Here is a 27,434-nt window from a genome sequence, read left to right as displayed (position 1 = left end):
ACCAACTAGGTCGGAGCCAACAACAATTTAGGTAGGGCAGATGACTTCAACAGTCTCAGCACTACCCTCTTCACATCTTCTTCCAATAAGCTCCTGGAAGACCTGGATGACAGAGTAGGAGATCAGGATCTCTGCAGTATTGGAGACTTCAATATAGAGGAGACTGGTAGAGGATCCATAGACTGGCTCTGTGAAATGGTCTCAGCAGTCGGCTCCGAAATACTTGGAACCAACCCTGTAATCACAGTACTGCTCTCAGTTGGCACCGAACTCTGTGTAGCCGATGAGACAGTGGACTTGTCTGAGTTGGTGATTTTAAGAGGTGGCTCAGAGACACCAGCCGGTGCTGGGGAGGGCCTCTTAGAGGACTTAAGACTTTCCCTTTGTAGATTTGGAAGAGTAGGAAGAGCCAGACAAATCTTCCTCAAAGGAAGGTTTAAGACCTTTTAGGATGAGCTTTTTTCTCTCTTGCAACACCCTAGGACTGACAGCGTGGCGAAATAAGCAAGTCTCCTGTAAATGGATGGTTCCCAAACAGTAAACGCAGTTACTGTGGCCATCTGTTATGGACATCTTCTGTGAGCATTTAATACATTTCTTAAAGCCAGATGGCTTATGAGCCTTACTCTCTTTAGACATTCTCACAGAGATGAGCGCGTGCGCGCACACACACACACACACACACACACACACACACACACACACACACACACACACACACACAAAGGAGGAGAGGGAGGACTAGGTCCTCTAATTTAAACGGGCCTAGCCCTGCAAGAAAGAGGAGGACACCACAAGGACTATGTCCTCTTACTTAAATGGGCCTAGCCCGGGCAGGAAGGAAAATGGAGAAATTAGGTCTTCAAACTAAAACAGACCTAGAGAGTTACAGTAAGCAGAGAATTTCACACACTCGAACAGGAAGACTAACAAGGGAAACAGAACCTAGATCTGTTCACAACAGCAACCAATGAAACAAGCGGGAATCCGCAAAAAACTCAGACTCATGACTAAGGAATAACAGAACCTCGTTCTGTTAATAACAATAACAATTCAACAAGCGGGAAACCACCAAAAAGTACAGTTTTGTACCTACCATAAATGTAGATGTCCGAACTGGATAGCATCTGCAGTCATAACAACTGGGTTGTCCTGTCGTCAGGCAGCCCTTCAGTCGGCCGGATTCCAAAGTCCGGGTCCGGCTTCGGCTGATGTCGCACTTCACCCGACGTCATCTCTGTTGGTCTTCGGGTATAAAGGCATCAGCCGACGCCATTCTCCTCAGTGTTTCTTGCCCCAGATGCCAGTAGCCCTCTTGAAGGCTAAAATTTGGATAGATGCCAATGTTTCCAAAAAGATAGAGGTAAACACAAAAATAAGCATGTATGTACATATATACAAACAAATACACCATAAAGACTCCCCACCAGCTAGCTATTAGGAGGGTAAACACCCTAGGAGTACCACAGAGGGAAGGAGGGAGGGTAATCCTGACTGCAGATGCTATCCAGTTCGGACATCTACATTTATGGTAGGTACAAAACTGTACTATGTCCTTCATGGATGCATCTGCAGTCATAACAACTGGGTAGAATACCATAGCCAACTAGGGGAGGAGGATAAAAGTAGATTATGGTGTGTTTAGGATCCCTTGCAGTACAGCAGTGGCAAACCCTGCTCGGGATCTGGAATATAGAGGCAAATTATAATGCTTGGCAAATGTATGCACGGAGGTCCAAGTAGCCGCCTCAATAATGTCTTTGGTTGCCACTCCTCATAAGAAGGCTGTGGTAGTGGCTGTTGCCCTTGTAGAATGAGGTCTTATGTTCTGTGGAATTGGTTTTCCATGGAAGGAGTAACAGAATCGTATGCAATTTCCTATCCATTTGGAGATTATCTGTTTGGAAATAGCTTTTCCTTCCCTTCCTGTTGCATAGGCTACAAAAAGTTGGTCAGTCTTTCTGCTACTTTTTGTTCTGTCCAAGTAGTAGCGTAGCTGTCTATGTACATCCAAGGTATGCAGTATTCTTTCGCCTCTGTTTTGTGGGTTGGGAAAGAAGGTAGGTAGGTGGATTGCCTGGTTTAAAGACACTCTGGATACCACCTTAGGCATAAATGTAGGATTAGTCCTCATGGACACTCTATCTTGGTGGAAGATTAGGAAGGGTTGCACTGCCATTAAGGCCTGTAGTTCTGAAACCCTCCTTGCTGAAGTAATTGCCAGTAGGAAAGCAGTTTTCCATGACAGGTGTGGTAGGTCTGCTGTTGCTGCTGGTTCAAAGGGTGATAGTGTCAACTTTTCTAGCACAAAGTTTAAGTCCCAAGCTGGTAATGGTGGTTTCCTTGGAGGTTTTACATTCTTGATTCCTCTGAGGAACTGCCTGAGCAAAGGGTGAAAAACAGGTGGATCAAAGCTGTATTCTGCTGAAATAGCTGATGCATGTATCTTGATGGAGGAGTAGGACAGGCCTGAATGAAGTAGTTCGGCCAGATACTCCAGAATGTTAGGCATATCTATGTTTGACACATCTTTCCCTCTTTCAGTACTCCAAATGACAAACCTTTTCCATTTTCCAGCATAGTTCCTTCTTGTTGAAGGTCTGCGTGCTTCAAGAATAATGTCTTTAACTCTTTGGGAAAGTTCTGGATTAGCTGCTGCTATGTGATGTTCCATGCAGTCAGTTGCAACGATTTTAGGTTTGGATGTATGATGCTGTAGTTGTTCTGAGTTAACATCAAAGGCATCAGGGTATTGGCCACATATTGTTCCGAGACATGCTCCTCAGCAGTGGGTACCAGTGTTGTCTTGGCCAGTTTGGAGCTATCAGGATTATCCTTGGACGTTCTTCCTTGATTTTTAGTAGTACTTTGTGTATCAAGGGAAGAGGTGGGAATGCATATGCTGTTAGGCCTTTCCAGCTGAAGGAGAGCAAATCCACTTTCCATGCTAGTGGGTGGAATGTCCTTGTGCAGAATTTTTTGAGCTGGTGATTGAGAGGTGATGCGAATAGATCTATCTGAGGCATTCCCCATTTCTTTGAGATGGTCTTGAAGATGTCCGGGTGCAGCTTCCATTCGTGGGCATCCGATGTGGTTCTGCTTAATATGTCTGCTAGAGTATTTTCTTTCCGTACAAATATTGCCTGTAACTGGATGTTGTAGCTGAGTGCCAGGGTCCACAGTTCCAAAGTCATTCTGCATAGGGGGTATGAATGAGTGCCTCCCTGTTTGTTGATGTACCACATGATTGTGGTGTTGTCTGTCCTTATCATCAACTGGCCCTCTTTGAGAAATGGTCTGAAGTTTTGGATTGCCAGTTTTACTGCCAGCATTTCTTTTAGGTTGATGTGCAGGTGAAGTTGATCCTGTGTCCACAGTCCTTGCACGCATTTGTCCAGCATGTGGGCCCCCATCCTAGGTCTGAAGCGTCTGTTGTGATGGTCTGGTTTGCTTGACATCTGCGAAAGGGTAGGCCTGGGTTTGACTGGCATGCCTGAGCCCACCATAGGAACTTCTGTTTTAAGCATGGGATTAGTGGGATTTCTGTTTCTAGGCTGTGTCTGTGTTGGGACCATAAATTCTTTAGGTACCACTGTAGTTTTCTCATATGTAGACTGGCAAATGGGACCAAGATTATGCATGATGCCATGAAGCCCAAGGCCTGCAGTACTTTTCTTGCTGTTAACTTGTTCAGTTTTGTTAGTGCCAAGAAGTAAAGAGGGAGTTCTTTTTGTTTTTCTGTAGTTAGGAATGCCATTTGTTTTACTGTGTCCAATTCCGCCCAAGAATGTCCTTGTTTGGGATGGTATCAGCCTTGACTTTTGTAAATTGACTGTGTATCCCAGTGCTTGTAGCAAGTAAATGACCCTTTGTAAATCTGTTGTCAGCTTGCTTTTGTTGTCCCCTTGTAGCAGGCAGTCGTCCAGGTATGGGTAAATTTGAATTCCCTGTAGTCTGCAATGGGCGATTACTGATGCCAGGCATTTTGTGAATACTCTGGGCAGTAGATAAGCCAAAGGGCAATGCTGAGAATTGATAGTGCTCTGATCCTGCAAGAAATCTGAGGTATCTTCTGCAGATTGGTCGAATGGGGACGTGCAGGTATGCCTCCTTGAGATCTAGAGTTACCAGCCAACACTCCTTGCCCAGCATGGGAAGAAGTTGCTGTAGGGTCAGCATTTTGAATTTTGGGACAATGATGTATGTATTTAAGGTGGACAGGTCGAGAATTGGTCTCCAACTTTTTCCTTTCTTGGAACTAGGAATAGTCTGGAGTAGAACCCCTTTCCTTGCTCTGCTGTTGGCACTCTTTCCACAGCTCTCATGTTTGCTAACTCCATTATCTGTTGTAGAGCCTCTGTTTTTTGATTTGGAGGTAGATTTGGCATTCCTCTTTTGACTGGTAAAGTGTGGAAGTGGAACCGTAACCTTGATCTATGGTTTGTAAAATCCACTTGTCTTTTGTTATGTAGTGCCAGTTCTTTGAAAATAAGGTTAACTTTCCGCCTAGAGGAGCTGCTATTTGTTCCCTGGTAGGCGGTTTAGGTTAAGTCACTGTGGTTGTGTTGATGTAGTGGCAGTGGTTGTGTCTGTGCCTCTGTTGTTACCTTGCCACTGTCGTCCTCTGTAGGCACCTCCTCTGGATTGGTTTCTGCCTCTGGAACGTCTATTCCTGCCCCTTTGAGATCTTGTGGAGTCAGGAAAGGACCAATTTTGGCAGGCCAGTTCCTGCTAAACCTTGGGGGTTGAACCTGCAAGAAATCTTTAACCGTTTGAACAGATTTTGCCTTTTCTTCCATTTTCTTCATAACCTGCTGGGCAGGTGTACCAAACAAACTTGTCTTATCCATAGGAGCATCTAGCAACTTAGCTTTAACATGATCCGTAAAGCTTGCTCCTTTAGCCATGCATGCCTTCTTATCACTGTGCCAGTCATGGCTGATCTAAATGAAGCCTCCAGTGCATCATAGCCACATTTTAAGGAATGGTTACTAACCTGTTGTATGTTATTTACCATTTCTAATATATATTTCTTATCAAGAGATTCATCAGTGGTTAGCTTTTTAGTTAACTGATCAAGCATAAACTCTTGGTATTGTATCATGTGAAACTGACAGTTTAAAGCTCTAGCTGAAAGAGTAGCTGAAGTGTAGACCTTTTACCCCATCTGTCTAATGACCTTGCTTCCCTTTCAGAAGGAATAGGGTTTTAGCTATGGTCGCTGCTACTGCCTTGGGACCCTGGGATATAGTTTCGGGTCTGCAAGAGGGCCTTGTAAAGGTGGTGATGAGTATCTGGCACCCTGTAAAATCTGTCTGGTTTGGCAGGGCTGGGGAAAAGAATCTGGAGCGGAGCAGACATCATTGAAAGCATCATCCACCACAGAGAGAACAGGGGCTATAGCTAAGGGCCTGTGCTGTGGAAGGTGCAGAAAGGTCCTAAGTCTTTTCTGGAGTCTGAAAAATCCTGTTGCTGCCATTGGAACTGCTCTCATGGCATGTAAGGTTTCCCCAAAGGAGAATTCTTCTGGTGGGGAAGCAGCTGGAATGGATTCTTCAGCATCAGAATCTTCAAAATTGGAGAAAGGAGCCTCTGGCTGGTCAGTTATGTCTGATTCATCAGCAGAATCATCAGAGGACACTGGCTCAGGGGGCTCTGCCCTAGGTCTCTTCTCTGGGGGCTGAGAGACCCTGTCTGGGTGAGATTGAGATCCTCTAATTAATGAAATTAAATCTTCTGCCAAAGTAAGCATTTGAGAACTAGAAGAGGGCCTGGTTGTAGGGGGTTTAACAGGCACTGTTTTAGTAGTCTTGGCTGCTTTAGCCCTGGCGAAGGCCTTAATGGACATGGCTGCTGGAGGCCTAGCAGCACCACGTGCTGGGGTAGAGACATCCAAGGGAATGGTGTCTGATAAGTCAGTGGCAACCACCGTAGTGGATAAAATTTCTGAGGCCGATTCAAGAGTGGTAGCAGGGGCCTCAGTTGTAGAGATAGTTTCAGCTGTACTTTGATCAGTTTTCTCGGTTTCGCGAAACCGAGACACTCGCGGTTTGCTTAACCATGGTTTCAGCGAAACCGCGGACCGCGAGTGTCGGTCTTTATCTTTGCGTTTTTGGCAGATTGGGTAGTCGGAGGATCGGACGGCATAATGTACGCAAAATCAGAACCGAAAAACTGTTCTGCAAACTCCGACCGACGCCTAAGCGTTGTCGGTTGAAAGAAGCACAGGCGAACAGGCTGCTATGTGGGCTGGGCCTAAACAAGGCAGACAATAAGAGTGGAAATCTTTATGAGGTATTTGTTTCCCACAGGTTAAACAATTATTAACTTTTTCTGACATCGGCTGAGGCAAGAAAGAGTCCCCAACGGGTACTTAGCTTTAGAAGTCTTCAAGTAGTATTCGGTAGAAGTAATCTCTGGATCCGACCGACCGGCACTTGCGAACAGCTTCTGCTTGGGCCACGCGCAAGAAAGACTGAGGAAAATGGCGTCGGCTGATGCCTTTATACCCGAAGACCAACAGAGATGACGTCGGGTGAAGTGCGACATCAGCCGAAGCCGGACCCGGACTTTGGAATCCGGCCGACTGAAGGGCTGCCTGACGACAGGACAACCCAGTTGTTATGACTGCAGATGCATCCATGAAGGACATCTTGAGTTACATGCCTACTAACAACACACAGTCTAACAGAGCTCAAAAGGCGCCTACAAATACTAAGTCTAAAGAAACGAAAACCAGCACACAGGATACCAATACTAAAAAGTCAAAAAGGCCAAAGATTGCACCAAATGGTGCAATTATACAGACTAACTATTCTAATAGCAAACTACGCTGTGACTAAACAATAATACACTAACAGTTTTTTTTTATTTTAAACTAAAACAGTCCCAAAAAATTTGAAAACGTTTAAGTAAATGCAAGACTTAGCCAGAGCCAAAGAGAAGCTCAACCGAATTCGTCGATGGGGCAAATGAGATCTGGGGATTGTACTGGTGCACCATGGGATACCTACATAGCCACGAGCCAACTAGAAGACTTCTAGCTTGTAAATAGGCCAAGTCAGAGCAGAGGATCGGCTCTGATCTCATATTAAGAATGAAGGTGAGCTAGGACTACAGAACATCTATAATTCAAAGTGGAAAGAGATTACGATGATGATGATGATGATGATGAAGATGAAACAGGGGAAGGTCAAGTAATAGGGACAAACTGGGATTTTGGATGCAAACCTTTAAGGAGAATGACAATAATCATACAGAATATAATATTCATAAAGTAGCAAAAGGTCTTCCAAGAACTAAGCCAACATGGGAATGGAGAAAGGAGATTCTGCCGAAAGGGATGAATGCAATTAGGGATATAGACAATAGGGGCAGGAATATATTGGAGAAAACTGGCAAAGGAACCATGGTATTAAGAGCAAATAACTAGACAGGGAAAGGTAACAGAATGGGCAGAAGTCAAGAACTTATTTGGACTGCAGGCTAGAGACTGCCTTCCATATCAAGGACTGATATCAGAGTATAGGGAAAGAGAAAGAAATAGGGGGGGGGGGGGTCCTAAACAAAAAAAAAACAGCATTGATAGAGTTTATAGTAGAATCTAGAACAGAAGTTGCCATTAAGAAAGGATAAATTAGTACAGCAGCTAAAATACTGCACGACAACTATAAGAATCAATCAGAGCAGGTTAGGCTGCATTGGGAAGAGATTAGATAAGCAATTCACAAACAATTTATTGAGGACGTATGCATGTCTCCCAAATATGCAATAAAATCTAGAAGATTTAGGATCTTTGCCTGGAAGTGTTTACACAGGTATTTTTATACCCAAGAATTTTCCACAGGTTAGTCAACAAATGTCAGATGTGTGATGGGGAAGAAAGTGGTAACTGGGAACATATTTTCTGGGAGTGTAATGACTTGGCAGACTTTAAAGATTCCCTGCAGACTGCTCTGTTGGAGATACTGGGTGAGCATATTGGAGTAACCAGGGAAATGATTTTTTGAGCTATGATACAAAATCAGAACTTCCTACACATAGTAAGACTTTGCTGAGTCTAAATTATGGTGGCTGCCAAAAAAAGCAAAGCAATTACTAGAAACTGGAAATCAAAGTCTAAACCAACTTTACTAAAAGCAGTGAAGATAGTGAAGATTTTCATGTTAACCCGCTGAATATTATTTAATACCCGGTGTTTACGGTTAGACAAGCTGTCAGAATGTTATTGCGTAGACAGACTAGACAGTTCAGACGCAAGTAAATATTGAGTCTTGTTGTCACGTGAAGTACCTAAACATTTCAAGTGGTGTTATTTTGTTTTCATTTTGCCTTCGGACATTGTAAAGACATGGAGTTGCTGGAAAATAAGAAGTTATGTAATCACCATAACGTTCCATCTGAGTAGGTAAACTTCATTTGTCAGCAACCTATGGGTATCGGATCCATATCGGATCCGAGCCGGCAGCTTCAAACAGCTAAGATACGAGCTCCAAGCTCCTCCCCTTTACCCATAACCCCCTGCTATCCCTTCCTGACCTCAGATCGAGTTTGCTCATAAGCAGAAACATATAGAACCAAAGAACCACCTCCAAACTAAAACCTAAAGACAATCCGCCAAGACAAGCAGTATTGCTTTGAGTATCCATATGGATCAGGGGGAAGGGGGGGGGGTCGGTTGCTGACAAATGAAGTTTACCTACTCAGATGGAACGTTATGGTGAGTACATAACTTCTTAATATGAAGTAGTTAACTTAATTTGTGCATCAACCTATGGGACAGAGTCCCCAGCTACCTAATTCTTGGGAGGTCCTCATGGAAGGATGTTCCGGAGCACTGCAGAGCCGAAGGATTCTCTCCCTCTAGACACAATATCCAATTTATAATGGTTTATGAATGTATTAGGTGAAGCCCAAGTGGCTGCTGAACAAATGTCATCCAACGACACCCTAGATCGAAAAGCAGCAGAGGTAGAGATTGATAGAGTAGAATGGGCATGGACATCTTGAGGTGCAGTCCGGCCCGAAGTCTCATAAGCCAGAAGAATACATTGTGAAATCCATCTGGACAAGGTGACTTTTGATACAGGTTTTCCCAGAGTGGGTTTAGCAAAGGATACAAAAAGCTGGTCTGATTTCCTGTGATTAGCTGTCCTGTGCAAATAAAACCTCAGTTGCCTATGTACATCTAGAGAGTGTAGCTTGTATTCACCTTTATTCTGGTAATTTGGAAAGAATACTGGTAAATTAATAGATTGGTTGATATTGGACTCCGAAGCAATTTTGGGCAGAAAAGAGGGATTGGTCCTGAGTGAAACTCTATCTTTGTGAAATATTAAGTACGGTGGGCTTGGCACAGAGGGCTTGAAGTTCCGAAACCCTTCTGGCGAAGTGATGGCAACAAGAAAAACTGTCTTCCAAGATAAGTATTTCAGATCCACTGAAGATGCAGGCTCAAAAGGAGGAGCTGTCAGAGACTGAAGAACAAGGGTTAAGTCCCAAGGAGGGACTGCATGCTTAACTGGAGGCCTCAAAAGGAAAGTGCCTTTTAGGAAGGTCTTACATAATTTAAATGAAGTCAAAGGGCCGAGATCACTCCCGACATGATAGTGAGAGATTGCAGCTAGCTGGACCTTGACCGTAGAAGAACTAGCACCTTGGTCAAATAAGCCTGATAGAAAATCTAACACCGCTGGCAACGAAGCTGTAAAGGGATCTAAGTTTTGACACTCCACCCAAACAAAAAAACACTTCCATTTGCTATTATAAATTCTTCTCGTAGACGGGTTGTGCGTTACTACTAGTATAGCCTTGACAGGGAACGAGATACCGGGAGTCCTAGCTATCAGTGGAACTGGATCAACCAAGCTATCAGCTTGAGATTGTCCAAGTTCGGAATTGACAGGCCTGATGAGTGAGAGATCAGATCCGGGATGGGATCTAGAATCCATGGGGGATTCACTAGATGAGACCACAAAAAAGGGAACCAAGGCTGACGAGACCAGAATGGGGCAATGAGGATTACTCTGCTCCCCAACCGTCGGGCTTTCTGTAAGAACTTTAGCATCAGGGGAAGAGGAGGGTAAGCATAAAGTAGACCGGGTGGCCAAACATGCACCAGAGCGTCTCTGGGGGATTCCCCAGGTGGGGGAATTAGAGCGAAGTAGTCACTGCACTTTGCGTTCGAAGGCGAGGCGAAAAGATCGCAGCAAGGTTGACCCCACTTGGAGAAGATTAACTTCGCTATTCTGGGGTTTAGAGACCACTCGTACGGTGAGAGAATGGTTTGACTCAGCCTGTCTGCCAAGATGTTGGACCGGCCCGGAATGTGCGTCGCTATGAGAAAGCGGTTGTTGGATATCGCCCATTCCCACACTCTCATGGCCTCCCGACAAAGTGGATAGGACCTGGTTACCCCTTGTTTGCTGATATACCAGACAACTGACATATTGTCTGTTTGAATCGCAATTGTCCCCAAGGGAAGAAGGCTGTGAAGTGCTTGCAATGCCAAAAGCACCGCTCTCATCTCTAGGACATCGATATGCAAAAGGGTCTCCGAATGGGTCCACGTGCCTTGGACGGTCCTGCCCATGCAGTGCCCTCCCCACCCGAGGCGAGAAGTGTCCGTGGTCACCGCCGCTAGGGGATGGGACATAGAGAAGGGGCGCCCTTTCTGGAGGTCCGGGGACTGGAGCCACCATAAGAGGGCTTTCCTGCAGACCCTGCTGAGGGGAACGGGGAAGCTCATGGGATGCCGCAGGAGGGACCATTGGACTTGCAAGGTCCATTGAAGAACTCTCATATTCAAGCTCGCCAAGGGGAGAAGTTTGATAGCTGCCGCCATAGAGCCTAACGCCCTCAGGACCAATTCCGCAGAGGGAGCTGGGGATTGAAGAAGGGCCAATATGTGGAGTCTTAGAGTTCGAAGCCAGTCTGGAGTCAAGAAGGCTAGAAGCTGGTTTGTGTTTAATCTGGCTCCAATAAAATCTAGGACTTGGGTTGGAAGAAGGGAAGATTTTTTGATGTTGATCGTGATCCCCAGCCGGGCAGCTAAATGGAGAAAGTAGTCTCTGGCTGCGCATAGTAGATGCCTGGTGGGGGAGGTCAGGAGCCAGTTGTCCAGGTACGGAAAGACCTTAATTCCCTGGAGTCTCAGGTGGGCCGCCACAACTGTCAAGACTTTGGTGAACACCCTGGGGGCTGTGGTGAGACCAAAGGGGAGGACCCTGAACTGGTAATGGCTGGCTCCCAGCCGGAAGCGGAGAAACCTCCTGGAGCGACTGTCAATCAAAATGTGGTAGTACGCATCCTTGAGGTCTAAGGAGCACATCCAGTCATTCTCCTGTAGAAGTGGGAGAATGGATTGGAGAGTGACCATCCGGAACTTTTCTTTGGCTACTGACAGGTTTAGGAAGGACAGGTTGAGGATTGGTCTTAAGTCCCCCGTCTTTTTTAGCACCAAGAAGAACCTGGAGTAAAAGTCTGATCCGGACTGCTCTGGGGGGACGTGCTGGATTGCTCTTTTTTCTAGCAGCTGGAGGATTTCCTCGGCTGCCGCCTCCCTTTGATTGGGTGGGACATCGGGGAGGTTCCGGGGAGTGGAAGGGGATAGAGAAAAGGTATCTTGTAGCCTCTGGATATGATCTGAAGCATCCAGCGATCTGTTGTAATGGACTCCCAAGCTGCTAGGTGCCTCAAGAAATGCTCCCCGACTGCCTCCAGAGTGGAGCAGTCGGGTAACCCCTCAGGGTTGCTGCATGGGCCGATCAGAGAAAGGTTCTCTAGACCCGAAGTTCTTCGGACCCCCTCTGCCTCTAGGGCGGCGCCCACTCTGTCCTCCTCTGCCTCTGAAGGACGAGGGGTCCGGAGCGAAACGGGATTGTTGAGACTTCCGGAACCACATCATCTTCTGTCCCTTTTGGTTCCTCGAGAAGGACCTCTGGGGAGCACAGAAGCGGACTCCGACGGCAGACGTCTTCCCGTCTTTCTCACTCTGGACCAATGTGTCGCATACGGTCTTGCCAAAAAGGGCAGAACCATCAAACAGGGCATTTGCGAATGACGCCTTGAAGGGGTCCGCAAAATCACAGTGAGGGAGCCACGCCTGTCGTCGTAGGACGACGCCCGCTCCGCTGGCTCTAGCAGCTCCTTCCGTGGCATGGGATAGTAACCGCATAGAGGTATTAGAGATAGATTTGACAGTGGCCATTCGGGTTGAGAACACTTTCTTATCCTCCACCGACATGGACTCTGGGGGCGACCCAGTGTATTCCTTAATGCGATCCCGCTGGAGTCGTTATCACGTGTGCCATATAATTCAGCGACCTCACAGAGAAGGTGGCTGAAGCGAACACCCACTTCCCCAGACGGTCCATCGTCCGAGACTCCTTGTCTGGAGGATGGACCGAGGAACTCTCCTAGGCCAGTTCCCTTTTGGTGGCGGCTGCCACCAACTTGGCATCCACCGGGGCTCCCTTGCTCCAATATGACTTATCCGAAGGGGGGCTGAGGATTTTGTCAGGCCTCTTTGGGATGGGCTCCACAGTGTCCGGTTCCTTCCACGCCCTGGTAGTAATCAGGTCTACCAGGGGGTCGGCGGGAGGGGACACCCAAGAGGTAGATGGGCCTGTGTCAAACGCCTCCAGAAACACATTCTCGTCAGAGGAAGGTTTTGGGGCTGACCACCCCCCTCTGATCCGAAGCATTTCCATGATGTCTCCAAAGGAGATGTCTTTGGGGCGGGGTGACCTTGGGGAACCTTCCCCTTCCTCCAAGTCTGTGTCCTCTGTCAAGGACTCAGGTGAGTCCAAGTGCCTCCTTTTGCACTTGCGTTTGTGAGGGACCTCCTCGGGGGGGGGGGCTGTCCGAGGAGGCCTCACCAACTACATCCTGTTCCAGCAAGGGAACAATCTGGGACGTTTGCGCAGGCTGACCCTGGGACCGGGTGATGGAAAGTAGACCCGTCTGAGAGGGAGTGCAGTGTGGAGCCGAAGCCGGGGGCCTGGAGACCCTCGACAATACCCTCTCCACAACGTCGAACGCCGAAGGAGAGCTGCTCCCTATCGGATCCGAGAGCAGACACTCCCTCAGATCAGACGTGCGGATCGGGGCCGGCACAGAGGCGGTCGGATCCGTAGGGCCAGCATGCTCCGACCGCGACAGAGCCGAAGTCATGCTGACACCTCCGGATCTGAAGCTCAGCTCTCGGCTCCGAGAGTGCAGATCCGAAGAAAAGGGACCCGATAGACTCGAGGGCACCATCGGAGCCGAAGTACCGAAGACTATCGGAGCCGATGCTCCCCTGGCTCCAACGCTACCCAGCTCCGAGCCCAGATAGTGGGTCGGAGAAGGAGCGATCAGGGTGAAAAAGGGGGTCAAGCTCCCCCCGGTGGGGGGGAGGCAGGAGCACTCCCATCTGCATCTGGGCCTAGAGGAACCTACGCATCATCCGGTCCAAATCTGCGTCAGAGATGCTACGGGTAGACCTTGACGAGGCCACCGAGGCGGGCCGGGAATGCCGCCTTGATAACCTCGAAGGTGACCGGCTCTCCTCCTACTACGGCTCCAGCGAGAAACGAGGAGAACGGAGCCGGGAAGGAGAAGATCCGGAGGCCATAGGAGGAGAAGCTCGCTTAGATGGCGGAGCCAAGGAAAAGGTCTCGGCTCGCCTCTTGTGACGCTTCCACTTCTCCTTCCCTCTCCTCTTGGCCAAGGGTGGGAGGGTGAGTCCCGGCCAGAGGGAGAGAAGGTGGAGCTGCCGAAGCCTCGGCATAAGCCACAGAGGGGCCGGAGGATGAAGCAGTGTCCGGGGGCAACAGTCTCGCCAGGATCAGCTTCGACCTCCTGTCTCTGATAGCCCTGGGGTTGAAGGCTGCACAAATAGAGCAGCCCAAAGTGAGATGTTCAACCCCAAGGCAAATAACGCACCGAGTGTGGCCATCCGCTGGGGACAGCTTATGGCCACACTCGTTACATTTGGAAAAGAAAGATTTGGGCGCCTCAGACATTTTCTTAACCCACGCGCTAGGCCCCAAAACACGGACACACCTTGACACACACATGGGGAGGGAATACACTAACTGTGACTAACAAAAACAGTTGTAAGCTAAGCTAACTATGTAGACACACTCACACAACAAGATTTTTAACAAAATATGAAAAAGAAAGATTTTCCTCACAAAACTCCTACGCTACACCTGGAAGCTCGTTTCAAAGCTGCTGTTGAGAACCGTGGCAAACGAGATCTGAGGTCAGGAAGGGATAGCAGGGGGTTATGGGTAAAGGGGAGGAGCTTGGAGCTCGGATCTTAGCTGTTTGAAGCTGCCGGCTCGGATCCGATATGGATCCGATACCCATAGGTTGATGCACAAATGAAGTTAACTACTTCAGATCTTTCAATTTACGGCCTTCACTGACAGGAAATTCCTTAAAGAGCACAGCAGAAAGTAAGAGAAGAAAGGGAACAGGCCGTGATCACTTAACAATAAAAATGAGGGCTGTGTATGATACTATGCTTATGAGAATGGCAGATACCCAGGCATGATCAGAAGCTCACTGATGCATATTGTCTGTACTGAATCTGACCTCCTCCCCCCAAAATCAGAAGTTTCATGAGCATGATCCAAGAAGAAGAAAGAGAACTCCAGAGCAGTAACACACTAAGGATGCCATGCCCAAGTGCAATGAATATGATTATTACCTGTTTGTGTCTGTATGCAGTAACACACTAAGGGTGCCATGCCCAAGTGCAATGAATATGATTATTACCCGTTTGTTTTTGTATGCAGTAACACACTAAGGATGCCATGCTCAAGTGCAATGAATATGATTACTGTTTCTTTTTGTATGCCACCTTTTATACAATTTATATGTTACCATCTTTCATTTGCTGTACAATAAAACAGAATCTTAGCTAAGAAAATACTTAATATAATACTTCTGTGCACATTTAGAAAAACATAGCATTACCTTTGTAAAGTTTGTATTACATTCAAATAAAGGAAACTTTTAGTTATGTACTCACCATAACTTCAGATGTTTGGGATCCATCTCGCCTACATTCTGAATGATGGGTTCGGAGCCGATCCCTCGGCTCCGACTCGCTGCTTATGCCAAAGCGAAGTCTCTTATTGGCTGAGCTTACTATATCCCAGGATGCACCACCACCAGTCCCCAGATCTAGTTTGTCCGCATACATGCACACATACCCTGCTTATATAACATCGTCCAGATGAAACAAGATAAAAACAGTGGAGCTCAAAACCTCAATCTCTTCTGATCTGCAAGGCAGGGGAAGGAGGGTGGGTATCAGGAATGTAGGCGAGATGGATCCCAAACATCTGAAGTTATGGTGAGTACATAACTAAAAGATGTTATGTGATCCTATCTCGCCTACATTCTGAATGATGGTACAGCGTCCTAGCACCTGAATCCTGGGTGGCACACTGGAAAACACTCCTGAGTACCGTGGAACCAAATGAAGCTCGTCCTTTAGATGCCACATCCAATTTGTAGTGGGAAATGAAAGTGTGCGGGTTGGACCAAGTAGCGCAGCACAAATTTCGAAATAGCGAGCTTGGAATGAAAAGCTATAGAAGTAGCCATAGCTCTGGTAGAATGAGCTTTGATAGATGATGCAAGTTGCTTATTCAAGAAGAATAGGCCTGAGTTATGCAATCTCTGATCCATTTTGAGATTGTAGCTTTGTGATGGTTTGGCCCAATTTATTATCTGAGAAGGACACAAACAACTGGTCTGACTTACGAAGTTGCTGAGTCCTGTCTAAATAGAAGCGTAATTGCCTGTGAACATCCAATTTATGGAGAGTGTATTCCGCTTCATTAGAGAATTTTGGAAGAAAACTGGTAGTTCTAGAGATTGTTGAAGACAGAAACTAGAGCAGACCTTTGGGACAAAGGATGGATTAGGCCTAAGTGATACTCTATCTTTGTGGAAAATCAAATACGGTGGTTTAATAGACAGGGCTTGAAGCTCTGAGACTCTTCTTGTCGAAGTAATAGCCACTAAGAATGCCGTTTTCCATGACAGATATTTTAATTCGCATGTAGCAGCGGTTCAAAGGGGAGATGTTAATGCACGCAGCACCAAATCAAGATCCCACGGAGGTGCAGGATGAAAAACTGGTGGTCTTAACAGGCTCGCACCTTTAATGAATGTTTTGCATAGTCTGCTGCTCATCAAAGGAGGATCCGTGGATTCATGGAATTTAGAGATAGCAGCTAGTTGAACTTTAATAGTTGAGACAGAAGATCCCTGATTAAATAGGGATGTTAAGAATTTCAAAACCTCTGGGACAGGAGCAGTGATAGGGTCTAAGCCCTTGAGTTGAGCCCAGATAGCAAACCTCTTCCACTTACTGAGGTACAATTTGTTAGTGGTGGGTTTGTGGGCGAAGATAAAATGTGAACAACTTCCGGGTCTAGTGTGTGACTTCTAACTAAGGTTGGAAGTGGAGGAGCCAAGCTGTCAATTTCAGAGATTGAAGGGACTGATGCCAATGTCCCGACTGATGGATTAGCAAATCCGGGATCAGGTCTAAGGTCCACGGATCGTCCACTGCATGCTTTTCAGGTAAGGAAACCATATCTGGCCGAGGCCAGTATGGGGCAATCAGAATCATTGAAGACCCTAGCTGAGAAGCTTTCTGAATAACTTTGGGAAGGAGTGGAATTGGAGGAAAAGCATAAAGCAACCCTGTTGGCCAAGGTTGTGCTAGAGCATCCATGGCTGGTACTTCCTGATGTGGAATCAAGGAGAAGAACCTTTGGCACTTGGTGTTTTGTGGAGTCGCAAATAGGTCGCAGCACGGCGTCCCCATCTCTTGAAAACCTGGGCTGCTACTGTGCGGTTTAGAGACCATTCGTGAGGAGAGAATTGTCCTGCTTAATTTGTCCGCCAATACATTTGACTTTCCGGGATGTGGGTCGCTACCAAGAAGCGGTTGGTAGCTACAGCCCATTCCCACACTCTCATGGCCTCTCTGCAAAGGGGATACGATCTGGTCCCTCCTTGTTTGTTCAGATACCAAACCACCGACATGTTGTCTGTGTGGATGGCGATGATGCCCTGAGGAAGAAACTTGTGTAAGGCCTGTAGGGATAGAAGTACAGCCCTCATCTCCAACACGTTGATGTGGAGAAGAGCTTAGATCCGGAAGCCAGGAGCCCTGAACTAGCCTGCCCAGACAATGCCCCCACCCTATCTGGGAGGCATCTGTCGTCAGGGTAACCACTGGAGGGGAACAAGGGTTTCCTGATCCAAGTTGGATGTCTGAAGCCACCAGCGAAGGTCCCTTTGCATATTTCCGTAATCATGATGTGATGATTGAGGGAAGATCTTGAAAGGACCATTGAGTTGACAAGAGCCACTGAAGAATCCTCATGTGTAACCTTGCTAGAGGAACTAAAAGTACCGTGGCAGACATTGAGCCTAGAACCTGTAGGACCATCCTGGCTGGGGCTTTGGATCTCGAGATCAGAGCTTGAACTTGGCCCTGTAAAGTTCGGATCCTTCGCAGGAAGAAAGACGCATCAATCTTGAGTCTATCTCTGCTCCTATAAACTTTATGCGCTTGAGAGGGCAGCAAGACAGACTTTGACCAATTGAATGTAATCCCTAGGGAAACACCCAGGAGATGGTGGCTTTGAGGTTGTCCATAAGTAGATGCCTGGTGGTGGCAGTCAGGAGCCAGTCGTCGAGATAGGGAAACACTTGGAATCCAAGACTCCTCAGGTGAGCCGTCACTACTGCCAAACACTTGGTGAACACCCTGGGGGCTGTGGTGAGACCAAAGGGCAGAGCACAAAATTGGTAATGACTGGCTCCCAGGCTGAAGCGCAGATACCTTCTGGGCGCCTGATGTATCGGTATGTGATAATAGGCGTCCTTGAGGTCTATGGAGCACATCCAAACATCCTTCTCCAACAACGGAGAATGGATTACAGCGTGACCATTGAATTTGGATTTCGTGCGGATAGGTTCAGTCTGCTGAGATCCAATATTGGTCTCAGGTCCCCTGTCTTTTGGCACTAAAAGAACCTGGAGTAATTTCCTGATCCGATTTGGTCTGTGGGGACGGTTGGATGACTCCTTTTCTAGCAGCTTTGAAGCTTCTCGGCTGCTATTTCCCTTTGACTGGGTGGTGGGTCCGGGATTCTCTTGGACGGAGGGGTGAGTATTTGAATGGAATGGTGTAACCTCCGGCAATTATCCAAGCACCCATCTGTCCTGAGTGATTGACTCCCAGGCTTTTAGGTGCTTGGCAAGCGACACCCGACTGGCTCCGGAGCAGCACAGCCGGGCAATCCCTCATGTGTGGGAGGCTGAAGAGCCACGAAAGGACTCATGGTCTCCAGAATTGCGGGCCCTCTGCGCCTCTGGGACCGGCGTCTCCCTGAAAAATTTCCCGCCTCTGCCTTTGGACGGGAATCTTCCTGCTGTTGGGAGAAAAACTTGCGATTTTTTGAACCACATTTCCCCCTCCTTTGGCCTTGGGGTAAGGCCGAAGGGAGTGGAATAACGGGCCCCACGGCAGATAACGTTTTCCCTCTTGCTCACAGCGGTGTCTTTCACCTTGGGTCCAAACAATGAGGACCCATCAAAGGGAGCGTGTGAAGGAAGACTTGAAGGCCTCCATGAACTGACACAAGCGGAGCCAGGCTTGTCACGTAGAGCCACGCCTGTGCCTGCAGCTCTACCGCCTCTTCGGCCGCATAGGAAATGAGCCTCATGGACGAGTTAGCAATTGGCGTAAGGATAGCCAACTGAGAGCTAACGGACTGGGCTAGCTGCTCAGGTAGGTTACCGAGAGGGAGTCTGACAACTCCTTGACCAGATCCCTCTGAAGCCTGGTAAATGTGCCAAATAATTCAGAGACCTTAAGGTAAAGGCCGCTGAAGTCAGGGTGCGCTTCCATTACCTATCCATACTCCTAGACTCCTTATTAGGAGGATGGATGGACGTTGAAGCCTCTGCCACGTCCTGTTGTGTAGCAGATGCCACCACCATGGCATCTACAGCCACGCCTTTAGTAAGGAACTCCTTCTCGGGGAGCAGATAAGAATTTGTTTGGACGAGAAGGAACTGGTTCCACGGTATCCGGGTGTTCCCGCGCCGACAAACTAAATCCAGAAGCTCGTCAGGGCGGAGACACCCAGGAGGCGGAGGCTGAGCCCCAAAGGCCTTGAGGAGCACTGATTCGTCCGCAGAGGGGTTTGGACATCCAGCCGCCTTGTTTTGAGGATCTCTAAGATGTCTGCAAAGGAGACATCATCCGAGGCGACTTAGGGACCCCTCCGCATCATCCATATCAGTGTCCGATGTAATAGACTGGGGAGTCCACGTGCTTCCTCTTGCGATCTCTTCCTTGGGGTTCCTCTGAAGACAACTCGAAGAACCCTCAGGAGGAGGGGAACCCCACTGGGGTAACCTCAGGCCTCGGGGCTCCTGGCTACTACGGACAGGGAACTGCCAAAGACCCAGTCTCCACGCCCAGGGAAGGTGCTGGTAAAACCGAGAGATGGCGAAGAGGATTTGGCCAAGGCACTCCTCATGGCCCTGAAAGCCGGACCCCAGAATCCTGGGAGAGTCCGGTCTCCGGGCCATGATGGTAGACGGAAGTCCCGGCAAGCACCGAGAGGGAGGCTCAGAACCGAAAGCATAGGTCCCAAACATCACCCTCGGGTCCAGCCGAAGAAGTCCAGCACCAAACTCGGACCCGAGGCCGGGTTGGAGTAAGGGTCGGAGCCGACCCTGAGATCTCCACGCTCCAAGAGCACCTGCTCGACGGAGCGAAGCAGTCGGAGGAGGAATGGCAATGGGGTGGGTCATGGTCATCGGCTCCGAGGCCAACTGGTCGGAACCGAAACAAATTTTGGAAGACTGGGGACTGGAAAAGTCTTTGGAGCACCCTGTCTATATCAGAATCCGACATTCTCGAGACCGAGGAAACAGAACGGGTTCGAGAGCCTCTCCTCGGCCCCAAGGGACTAGGGGACCGGCTCGAGGCGACTCGATGAGAATCGGCCGAGGAACACACACACCAGGTTCCATCGGTGCCGAGGTAGACTTGCGCCGAGGAGGAAGTGTCTGAGCGACCCTTGCCGGCTCCGAGAGCAGTGGAGCGGCGAAGGTGACCCGCCTCGATCCCAGCCATCGGCTCCGAAGCCCGGAGTCGATACTGGAGGCATCGAGGCAGACGTTCGACCTCGGCTCCAAGTCTTTGGAGCCGAAGGAGAGGCCTGCCTAGGTCTCTTGGCAGTCGGATCCGACGGACTGGTCGGGAACGAAGCCCTTTTCTTTTGGCAGGAGGAGAGGAAGACAAGGCTTCTTCAAAAGGGTTTAATCAACCCTTTGAGAATCAATTTATTTTCCTCTCCTGGAGGACCCTTGAGGAAAAAGCGTGACACGCTGCATGACTCCTGCAAGTGCTTTGCCCCTAAACAATAAACACAAAGTAGATGGTCATCAGTAACAGACATCTTAAAAGCACATTTAGAACATTTTTTAAAGCCCGAAGGCCTAGGGGGTTGAGACATGTTGATACACAAATCTAGTCACTCTGACAGGAAAGTACACTAAATTTTTACTGCTGATATAAAAGCTTACAGTAATAATTAATGCCAACTCTTCCTGTAAAAAGAACAGGTAACTCTAACCAATTTGTACAATCACTAGAGACCCTGTAAGTATAAAGGTTAACAGTCCGGGAAGGCCCTGGATGCTTTTGAGGGGGGGCCGAAAACAAACTGAACCCAATCACACACAACAATTCCAAATCCAAATCGTACACAAAGTTAGCGATAGCCGTTAAAACAGCTTTTGTGAGCAAAAACAGCAAAAAACTGACAGAAAAGTTAGTTTAATAAACTACTTAGCCCAGCCAGCTCGAGACCACGTCTTCGCAGGGAAGCGGCAAACGAGATCTGGGGGACTGGTGGTGGTGCATCCTGGGATATAGTAAGCTCAGCCAATAAGAGACTTCGCTCTTTGGCATAAGCGTGCCGAGTCGGAGCCGAGGGATCGGCTCCGAACCCATCATTCAGAATGTAGGCGAGATAGGATCACATAACATCATATGTTATTATTAAAAAGTGAAGTGAAAGTAATTTGTCACACTGCATTTTCTCAAAGGCTTGTAACATTGTAAAGAAAATAATCTTTCAGAACTACAGTGCTTACATAAGATGACAAAAAAAGTTGAAATAATGTAGATTCTTGCATCAGGCTTTGGAAATGAATTTCGGGTATTATATCAGTAAATAATATATAATCTATCCTATCCAATACTTCTCCTGCTTATCCCTTCGTTATTCTGCTTTTATTACTCTATACTTCTATGACCTTGAACTACTCTGAAACTTCACACTTTACCCTTTATTCTAACTTGCTACACTCTCCTATTTTTCTAATAGACTCCTTACTTATCTCTGCTCCTTCTCACTTTAGACTTACTTAACTTACCTTCAGTAATCAGCTCTGCTGATTGTTTCTCCCCTAGCTGCTCCATTGCCTGTTTCTACCCGCTCCGTTCACCCTGCGGGCTCACTCCGCTCACCTACCCTACCCCCAATTCCTACCCACCTCCACTGTAGCTAACTTTATACTTCATTAAACCACACCTCCTTCAGTCATTATCCGCTAACCTAACTAACCTTGTTACATACTTATCAAGCCACTCCCTCCTCTTTATCTTCTTCTAATCCTTTAACATAGTCCCACCCCTAATCCTTTATACTCATCCCTTACTACACAGACCCTCCCCATTACTGCCCCACTGTTCAAACTTCAGTCTCCCTGTATTCACACTTAGTACATACCAACTATCCATGTATCTCCTACCAAACTCCACTCACTATGTCCATCTCTAACTTTAAAACACGCTACAAAATGCTCCTCTTATCTGTAATACTTTGCCCTCTGCTTCTATCCTATAAGCTCACTCACTATGAAGCCCTACATCTAACTGAAATTCCTCCCCCCTTAAAACAAACTACCCCTCTTACCCTTTATACTTCAAAATCCCATTGTAACATTATAGCCTCATCAGCCTACACTCAACCTCAATTTCACAGAGCAATCCATTTCAAATATTTGCAAACCAAAAGAACTATCCCTATTCTAGACAAACTACTGAAACTCTCTCTTATACCACAACAGTACCTACTACTACATGGTGACATTCATCCTAACCCAGGCCCAAATTCTCATATCCCTTATTCCAAATCCCCCCATCCAGACACCTCCTGCACCCCCTCTACTAGCAAAATCTCTATCCATATAGCCCACCTAAACATCCGTAGTTTAAATAATAAAATTAGCCACCTACATGCCCTGTTACACTTGCACTCCTTTGATATCCTATGCCTAACTGAAACCTGGCTCAAACCAACCACCAAGGACAATGATATTATCCCCCCAGGCTACAACATAATTACAGTAGACCGCCCTAACAAAAAAGGAGGTGGGGTTGTAATATTATATAAATCAGAGCTGCAACTCTATGCCCTCGATATTACTCATCCTTTACCTAGCAATGCAGTAATCCTAATGGCCAAGCTTCTAATTAATGCTAATAAATCCATTTATATTATCTGCTCCTACATCCCCCCAGGTAATAACATTAATACCGTTTAAAACATCCTATGTTGTCTCTCCTCAAATTTCCCCCAAGAAACCATACTCCTTGGCGATCTCAACACTGACTGGAAAAGTTGCACTGCCAATAATCCTACTACCCTTATTAACCTTCATGGCTTTTATCAAATCATCACCCACCCTACAAGAACTCACAAACCTAGCAATAAACAAACCACTTTAGATTGGCTACTAGTTAACAGTAACCCCCAATTCTATAAAACAGGCATACTTCCCGGTGATATCAGTGACCACTCTCTTACCTTTATAACAAAGCTAAAAACTTCAATACCCAATCAAGTAAACTTCAGAACCACCCGAAATACAAAAAATCTAAACCCAGTTAACTTTCAAGCTGAGCTTAAAGCTTGCAATTGGACCCCCTTAAAACACTTACCTCTAGAGGAAGCTGTCTCATACTTTAACAATAATTTTTTACAAATACTAGACCACCATGCCCCTTCTCGATTGATCAGAATTAGGAACAAACCAGCTCCCTGGCTCACAAAAGAGACTAGGCAAAAATGCGACTTAGCAATAAAATCTGGATTAAATGGAGACATACAAAAAAGCAAACTGATCACTTAAACTTTTGTCAACTGAGAAATGCCACTAAGAAAGCCATATTCCTTGACAAAAAAAAAAACTATTACCTACAATTCCAACAAACCCAATATCAAAACCCACAAAAATTCTGGTCAGGAATAAATAAATTACTTCATCCTGGCCACTCTAAAACACCCACCCCCTCTAATTTGTCTCAACATTCTTCTACCGAAATTGCTGACACTTTAAACATTTTTTTCTCTGAAACTGTCCAATCTCTAGCCAATTCTTTACCAGTAGTGTCCACATCTAACTCACCTGTGTCGACTAGTTCATTACCCCTATTTCAACTACAACCCATTCCCACATCTCACATACACAACCTACTGCTGAAACTCAAACATTGTACCCCATCAGCTGATCTCCTTCCAGCTAAATATTTGAAATTAGCAGCTGGAGTACTTGCCTTCCCCATTTCTATTTTAATTAGCAGAACCATTACAGAATGTTCTATCCCTAACATCTGGAAAGTTTCACATATTATCCCTCTACACAAGGGAGGTAACTCAAGTGAACTTTCAAACTTCCGCCCAATAACCGTACTCTCACCGAGCAAAAATTATGGAGAGATGTATTCATTGCCAACTTCTTACTCATCTCCTCCAAAATCACCTTCTAATAGACTGCCAACACGGTTTTAGACCACATCATAGCACCACCACAGCTTTCCTATCCTTTACTGTATAAATAAAAATTTAAATAACAATCTCCTATCCTCTGCCATGTTTACTGACCTCTCCAAAGCATTTGACATGGTGAATCACGAACTATTGATAGATACACTTAAATCTCTCTCATTAGATACACTAACAGTCAAAATGGTTTCAATCTTACTTATAAAACAGACAGCAAGCAGTCCTCTGGGACAATGAACGGTCCTCTCTGCTACCTATTACTCTCAGAGTCCCACAAGGATCAATTCTGGGACTGCTCCTCTTTACTATATTCATTAACAATCTGTCAGCCTCCCTTCCTCAAACTACCTGTATACAATATGCTGATGACTCAACCTTAATCTCAGCCACCTCATCGCCCTCCCAACTTTAAGCCACAATCCAAAAAATATTTACCTTAGTAGAAAACTGGTTCCATCAACGATGTCTCCTCCTTAACCCTAAAAAAACTAAATTACTGTTTTCACTCCCACTCGGAAATCCCACAGCATAAACTTCACAGTCATCTCTAAAAATGGTATATTAATAGTGCCTGACACAACCACCAAACTTTTAGGGGTAACAATTGATCACAATCTTAATTTTGACACTCATATCAATCTATCAAATCGGTTAATAGAAAATTGGGCTCCCTGTACAAAATTAAATCCTTTCTTACTCCTTCAGCCAGGACTACTATTGCCCAAACTCACCTAATCTCTAACCTCCTCTATGCCTCAGCAATCTACACAAACCTCTCCAAAAGCAATATAAATAAGTTGGCAACATCTTATAACAACACAGCCAGATTTGCCACTGATGCCCCATTTCATACTCACCACTGCAAAAATCTCAAACTTCTCGGATGGTTAGAACTGCATTGTCAGTTTCTTTTTCAGCAACTCAATCATTCACAAGATCCTGCAGCATCCCTCAAATGCTCCCATACTCAGAAACCTTATCACCCCCTATCAAAATCTTTTAACCTTATGATCTGCTAACAGAGTACTTGTCTCTACCCTAAAATCCAATAACAAATCTGGGGACTGCCTATTTGCTAACTCGACTGGTATCCCGTGGAACAAACTTCCAAGAGAACTAACATCCCTGACATCCACTCCTCTTTTTAAACATCTTAAATCCTTCCTAAAATCACAATGGCTATGTCCATGCTCAAATCCTGACTGACACTGTCTCCCTTTTGCTTCTCATTTTTAAGTCTATTGGTACTGGATTCCTCTTGATTTGATTATTTCCCTTTTTTAACTATTCCAAAAGAATTTTTGTTTAGCTATGTAATAACTCTCTGTGTTATGTTATTCTCTATGTCTGTACTTGTAAAAATATGTATATTAATTATATTTAAAGTTTAAGTTGAGTCTTAATAGTCAAAAATCCTCATTACTGTATTTGGAGCTTTTCTCTCTGGGCCTCTGCTGAAAATGGACATATATCCAGTCGGACTTTCCTGGTCAACAAATGTAAAATAAAATAAATACATAAAATAAAAATAAAGCAAATGGAACTGGGAACTTTAGAAAATGGTAGGAGCAAATTATATAGGAAAAAATGGGAAATCTGGGATCAATACATGCACAGGAGGAACATGGTTTAAAAGAAGGTAGGATCTAAAAGAACTATGTAATGGCTTAAAGAGATGTATAATGTTTGCAAATACCCTTGTGTCTGCGCGGTTTGGGATGTATAATGTTTGTAACCAAGATTTTATCGCTATGGTTTGCTTTCATTTACATAAATGTAGCATTGCCTATGTCATATATCTTAATTTATTAAAGATGCTTCTTGCTAAAAAAAAGAATGGACTGTACTCCAAGAGGGCGTGAATGTTGTCTGTCGCTATGCATCTAATCTTTCAATAGTGCTCTCAGAAAGGCCTGAGGTTGCATACAGGACACTCCTACAGATCCCAGGGCTGGGCACTTTCAGCTGCCAGTCTTTTCCAAGACGACAGGCAAACACAACGTTTCTCCCTTTTTTGCCTGTGGTGGCCAGGATGAATTGCTCGAAACTAAAAGAACTGCTTGACATTACTATCCTTCCCAGACAGAAGGTTGACTGCCCCTGAAAAACTTGACTTTAATCTGCAGCTACACAATCCTTAGAAAGCTTCAGAGTGTTACACACGGAATGGGGAATTTTTCCACAACAAATATCCACATCAAGATCTTAACCTCATGAGCAGCTAAAAAGAAATGTCAGACGCAACAGAGAAGCAAGGCATACATTCCCATGAAGTATACAAGGAATGATCTTCAAATATCACAAGGGTTTATGGGAAAAAAAATATGTTTAGAAGGAGTGGAAAAGAGGGAAATCCCAGTCTTAGCACTATCAAGGATAGTACTTGAAGTTAGAATACAACATCATTGTTTTAAAGTTTCATTCTTCTCTATACCATCTGTATCTTGGCAAAAGATGGACGTCATCTCAACTCATTTTGTTCAGCTATCAAAAAAAATATAATAAAATCAAATGAAAATACTGTTACACCCCTTTGTACGACTGGCAAAAAGGCATCCTTTCTTTCCACTAACGACAAACAGGCTCAAGTGAACTGGACCCAGTAATAAGTGCTGTAGTACACAGCTAGTAAACATCCCCCTCAAGTTGAATTCACTTACCAGGTCCCTCTATACTACTGTTTAGACAATGCTCCACATGAGCTATCATACTACGATCCACTCTAAGATGGTGTCACTTGTACACTAACTTTTCATGCAGTACAGTGGTGACAGAAATTACTTGTGGCCATGCATTCAAATCAGTAAGGGCAATCACAATGTATGCCACAACAGTTTGTGAACCACCTAAAACTAGCACATCATATTTGGAAACAAACAGAAAAACATACAAAGATCAACAAAGGGATATTTACCTGCATGTTGCCTTTACAAAAGTATCAGACCCCTTTCATCCCAAGACACATTATCAACACAGAGAGGTACTATTCAAAGAACTACATGAAGGCCACATGCAGGGGATGGTACACCTTATGTCATGTCTGGAAACAAAGTATAACAGGAATTGTATGGAAGCAAGACACGGAAATGAACAAAGAAAGACCGTGTGCAAATTAACAAGGCTAAAGTAGCTGCAAGTGATCAGCCTAGAAGAACTTCCCAACAACATCTCAGCATGCAAGGAAAGATTAGAAAACAGAACAGGGGCATTTCCTAGCTCAGTCTAAAAGAATATCTTTTTTCATTTTGAAATTTTTCATTTATTAACCTGGTCAGCTGGAATCACTGTACACAAATTATAAGCCAAGAACTAAAACAATTTACCTTCAGTAGGAGAGCCACCAGCACCTTTATTCTTAAGTTGTCCATCCTCCTCTTGGCCTGGTTTTATAGCCTTTAGTGGCTCTGTTGCTTCTAATTTTTGCTGTTCTTTTGAAGCTGGAAGAGGGGGAAGAGACAGAGAACTGTAAAATGGCAAGAAAAAAGTTTACTCAATCCCACAAAGATTGAAATCTTTATACACACATTTTTTAAATTAATT

The 27,434-nt window shown here is 45.8% G+C and overlaps 1 protein-coding gene across 2 annotated transcripts in view; it reads right to left on the bottom strand.

Moving 5' to 3' along the window:
• Positions 1-27,434, bottom strand: part of TAF6 (TATA-box binding protein associated factor 6) — a 1,437,250-nt gene that overhangs the window by 835,379 nt on the left and 574,437 nt on the right. For both annotated transcript variants that reach the window (XM_044077259.1, XM_044077258.1), the window contains one exon: positions 27,218-27,331. In XM_044077259.1, coding sequence (XP_043933194.1) covers positions 27,218-27,331 — 114 coding nt within the window. The remainder of the gene's footprint in view (positions 1-27,217; positions 27,332-27,434) is intronic.

This window comes from Protopterus annectens, chromosome 7.part0, assembly GCF_019279795.1.
Source record: "Protopterus annectens isolate FY-2018-M chromosome 7.part0, PAN1.0, whole genome shotgun sequence".
In the NCBI taxonomy this organism is placed as follows: Eukaryota; Metazoa; Chordata; order Ceratodontiformes; family Protopteridae; genus Protopterus; species Protopterus annectens.
The sequence above is the reverse complement of the archived record's forward strand: the minus strand, read 5'-3'. Positions and strand labels throughout refer to the sequence as shown.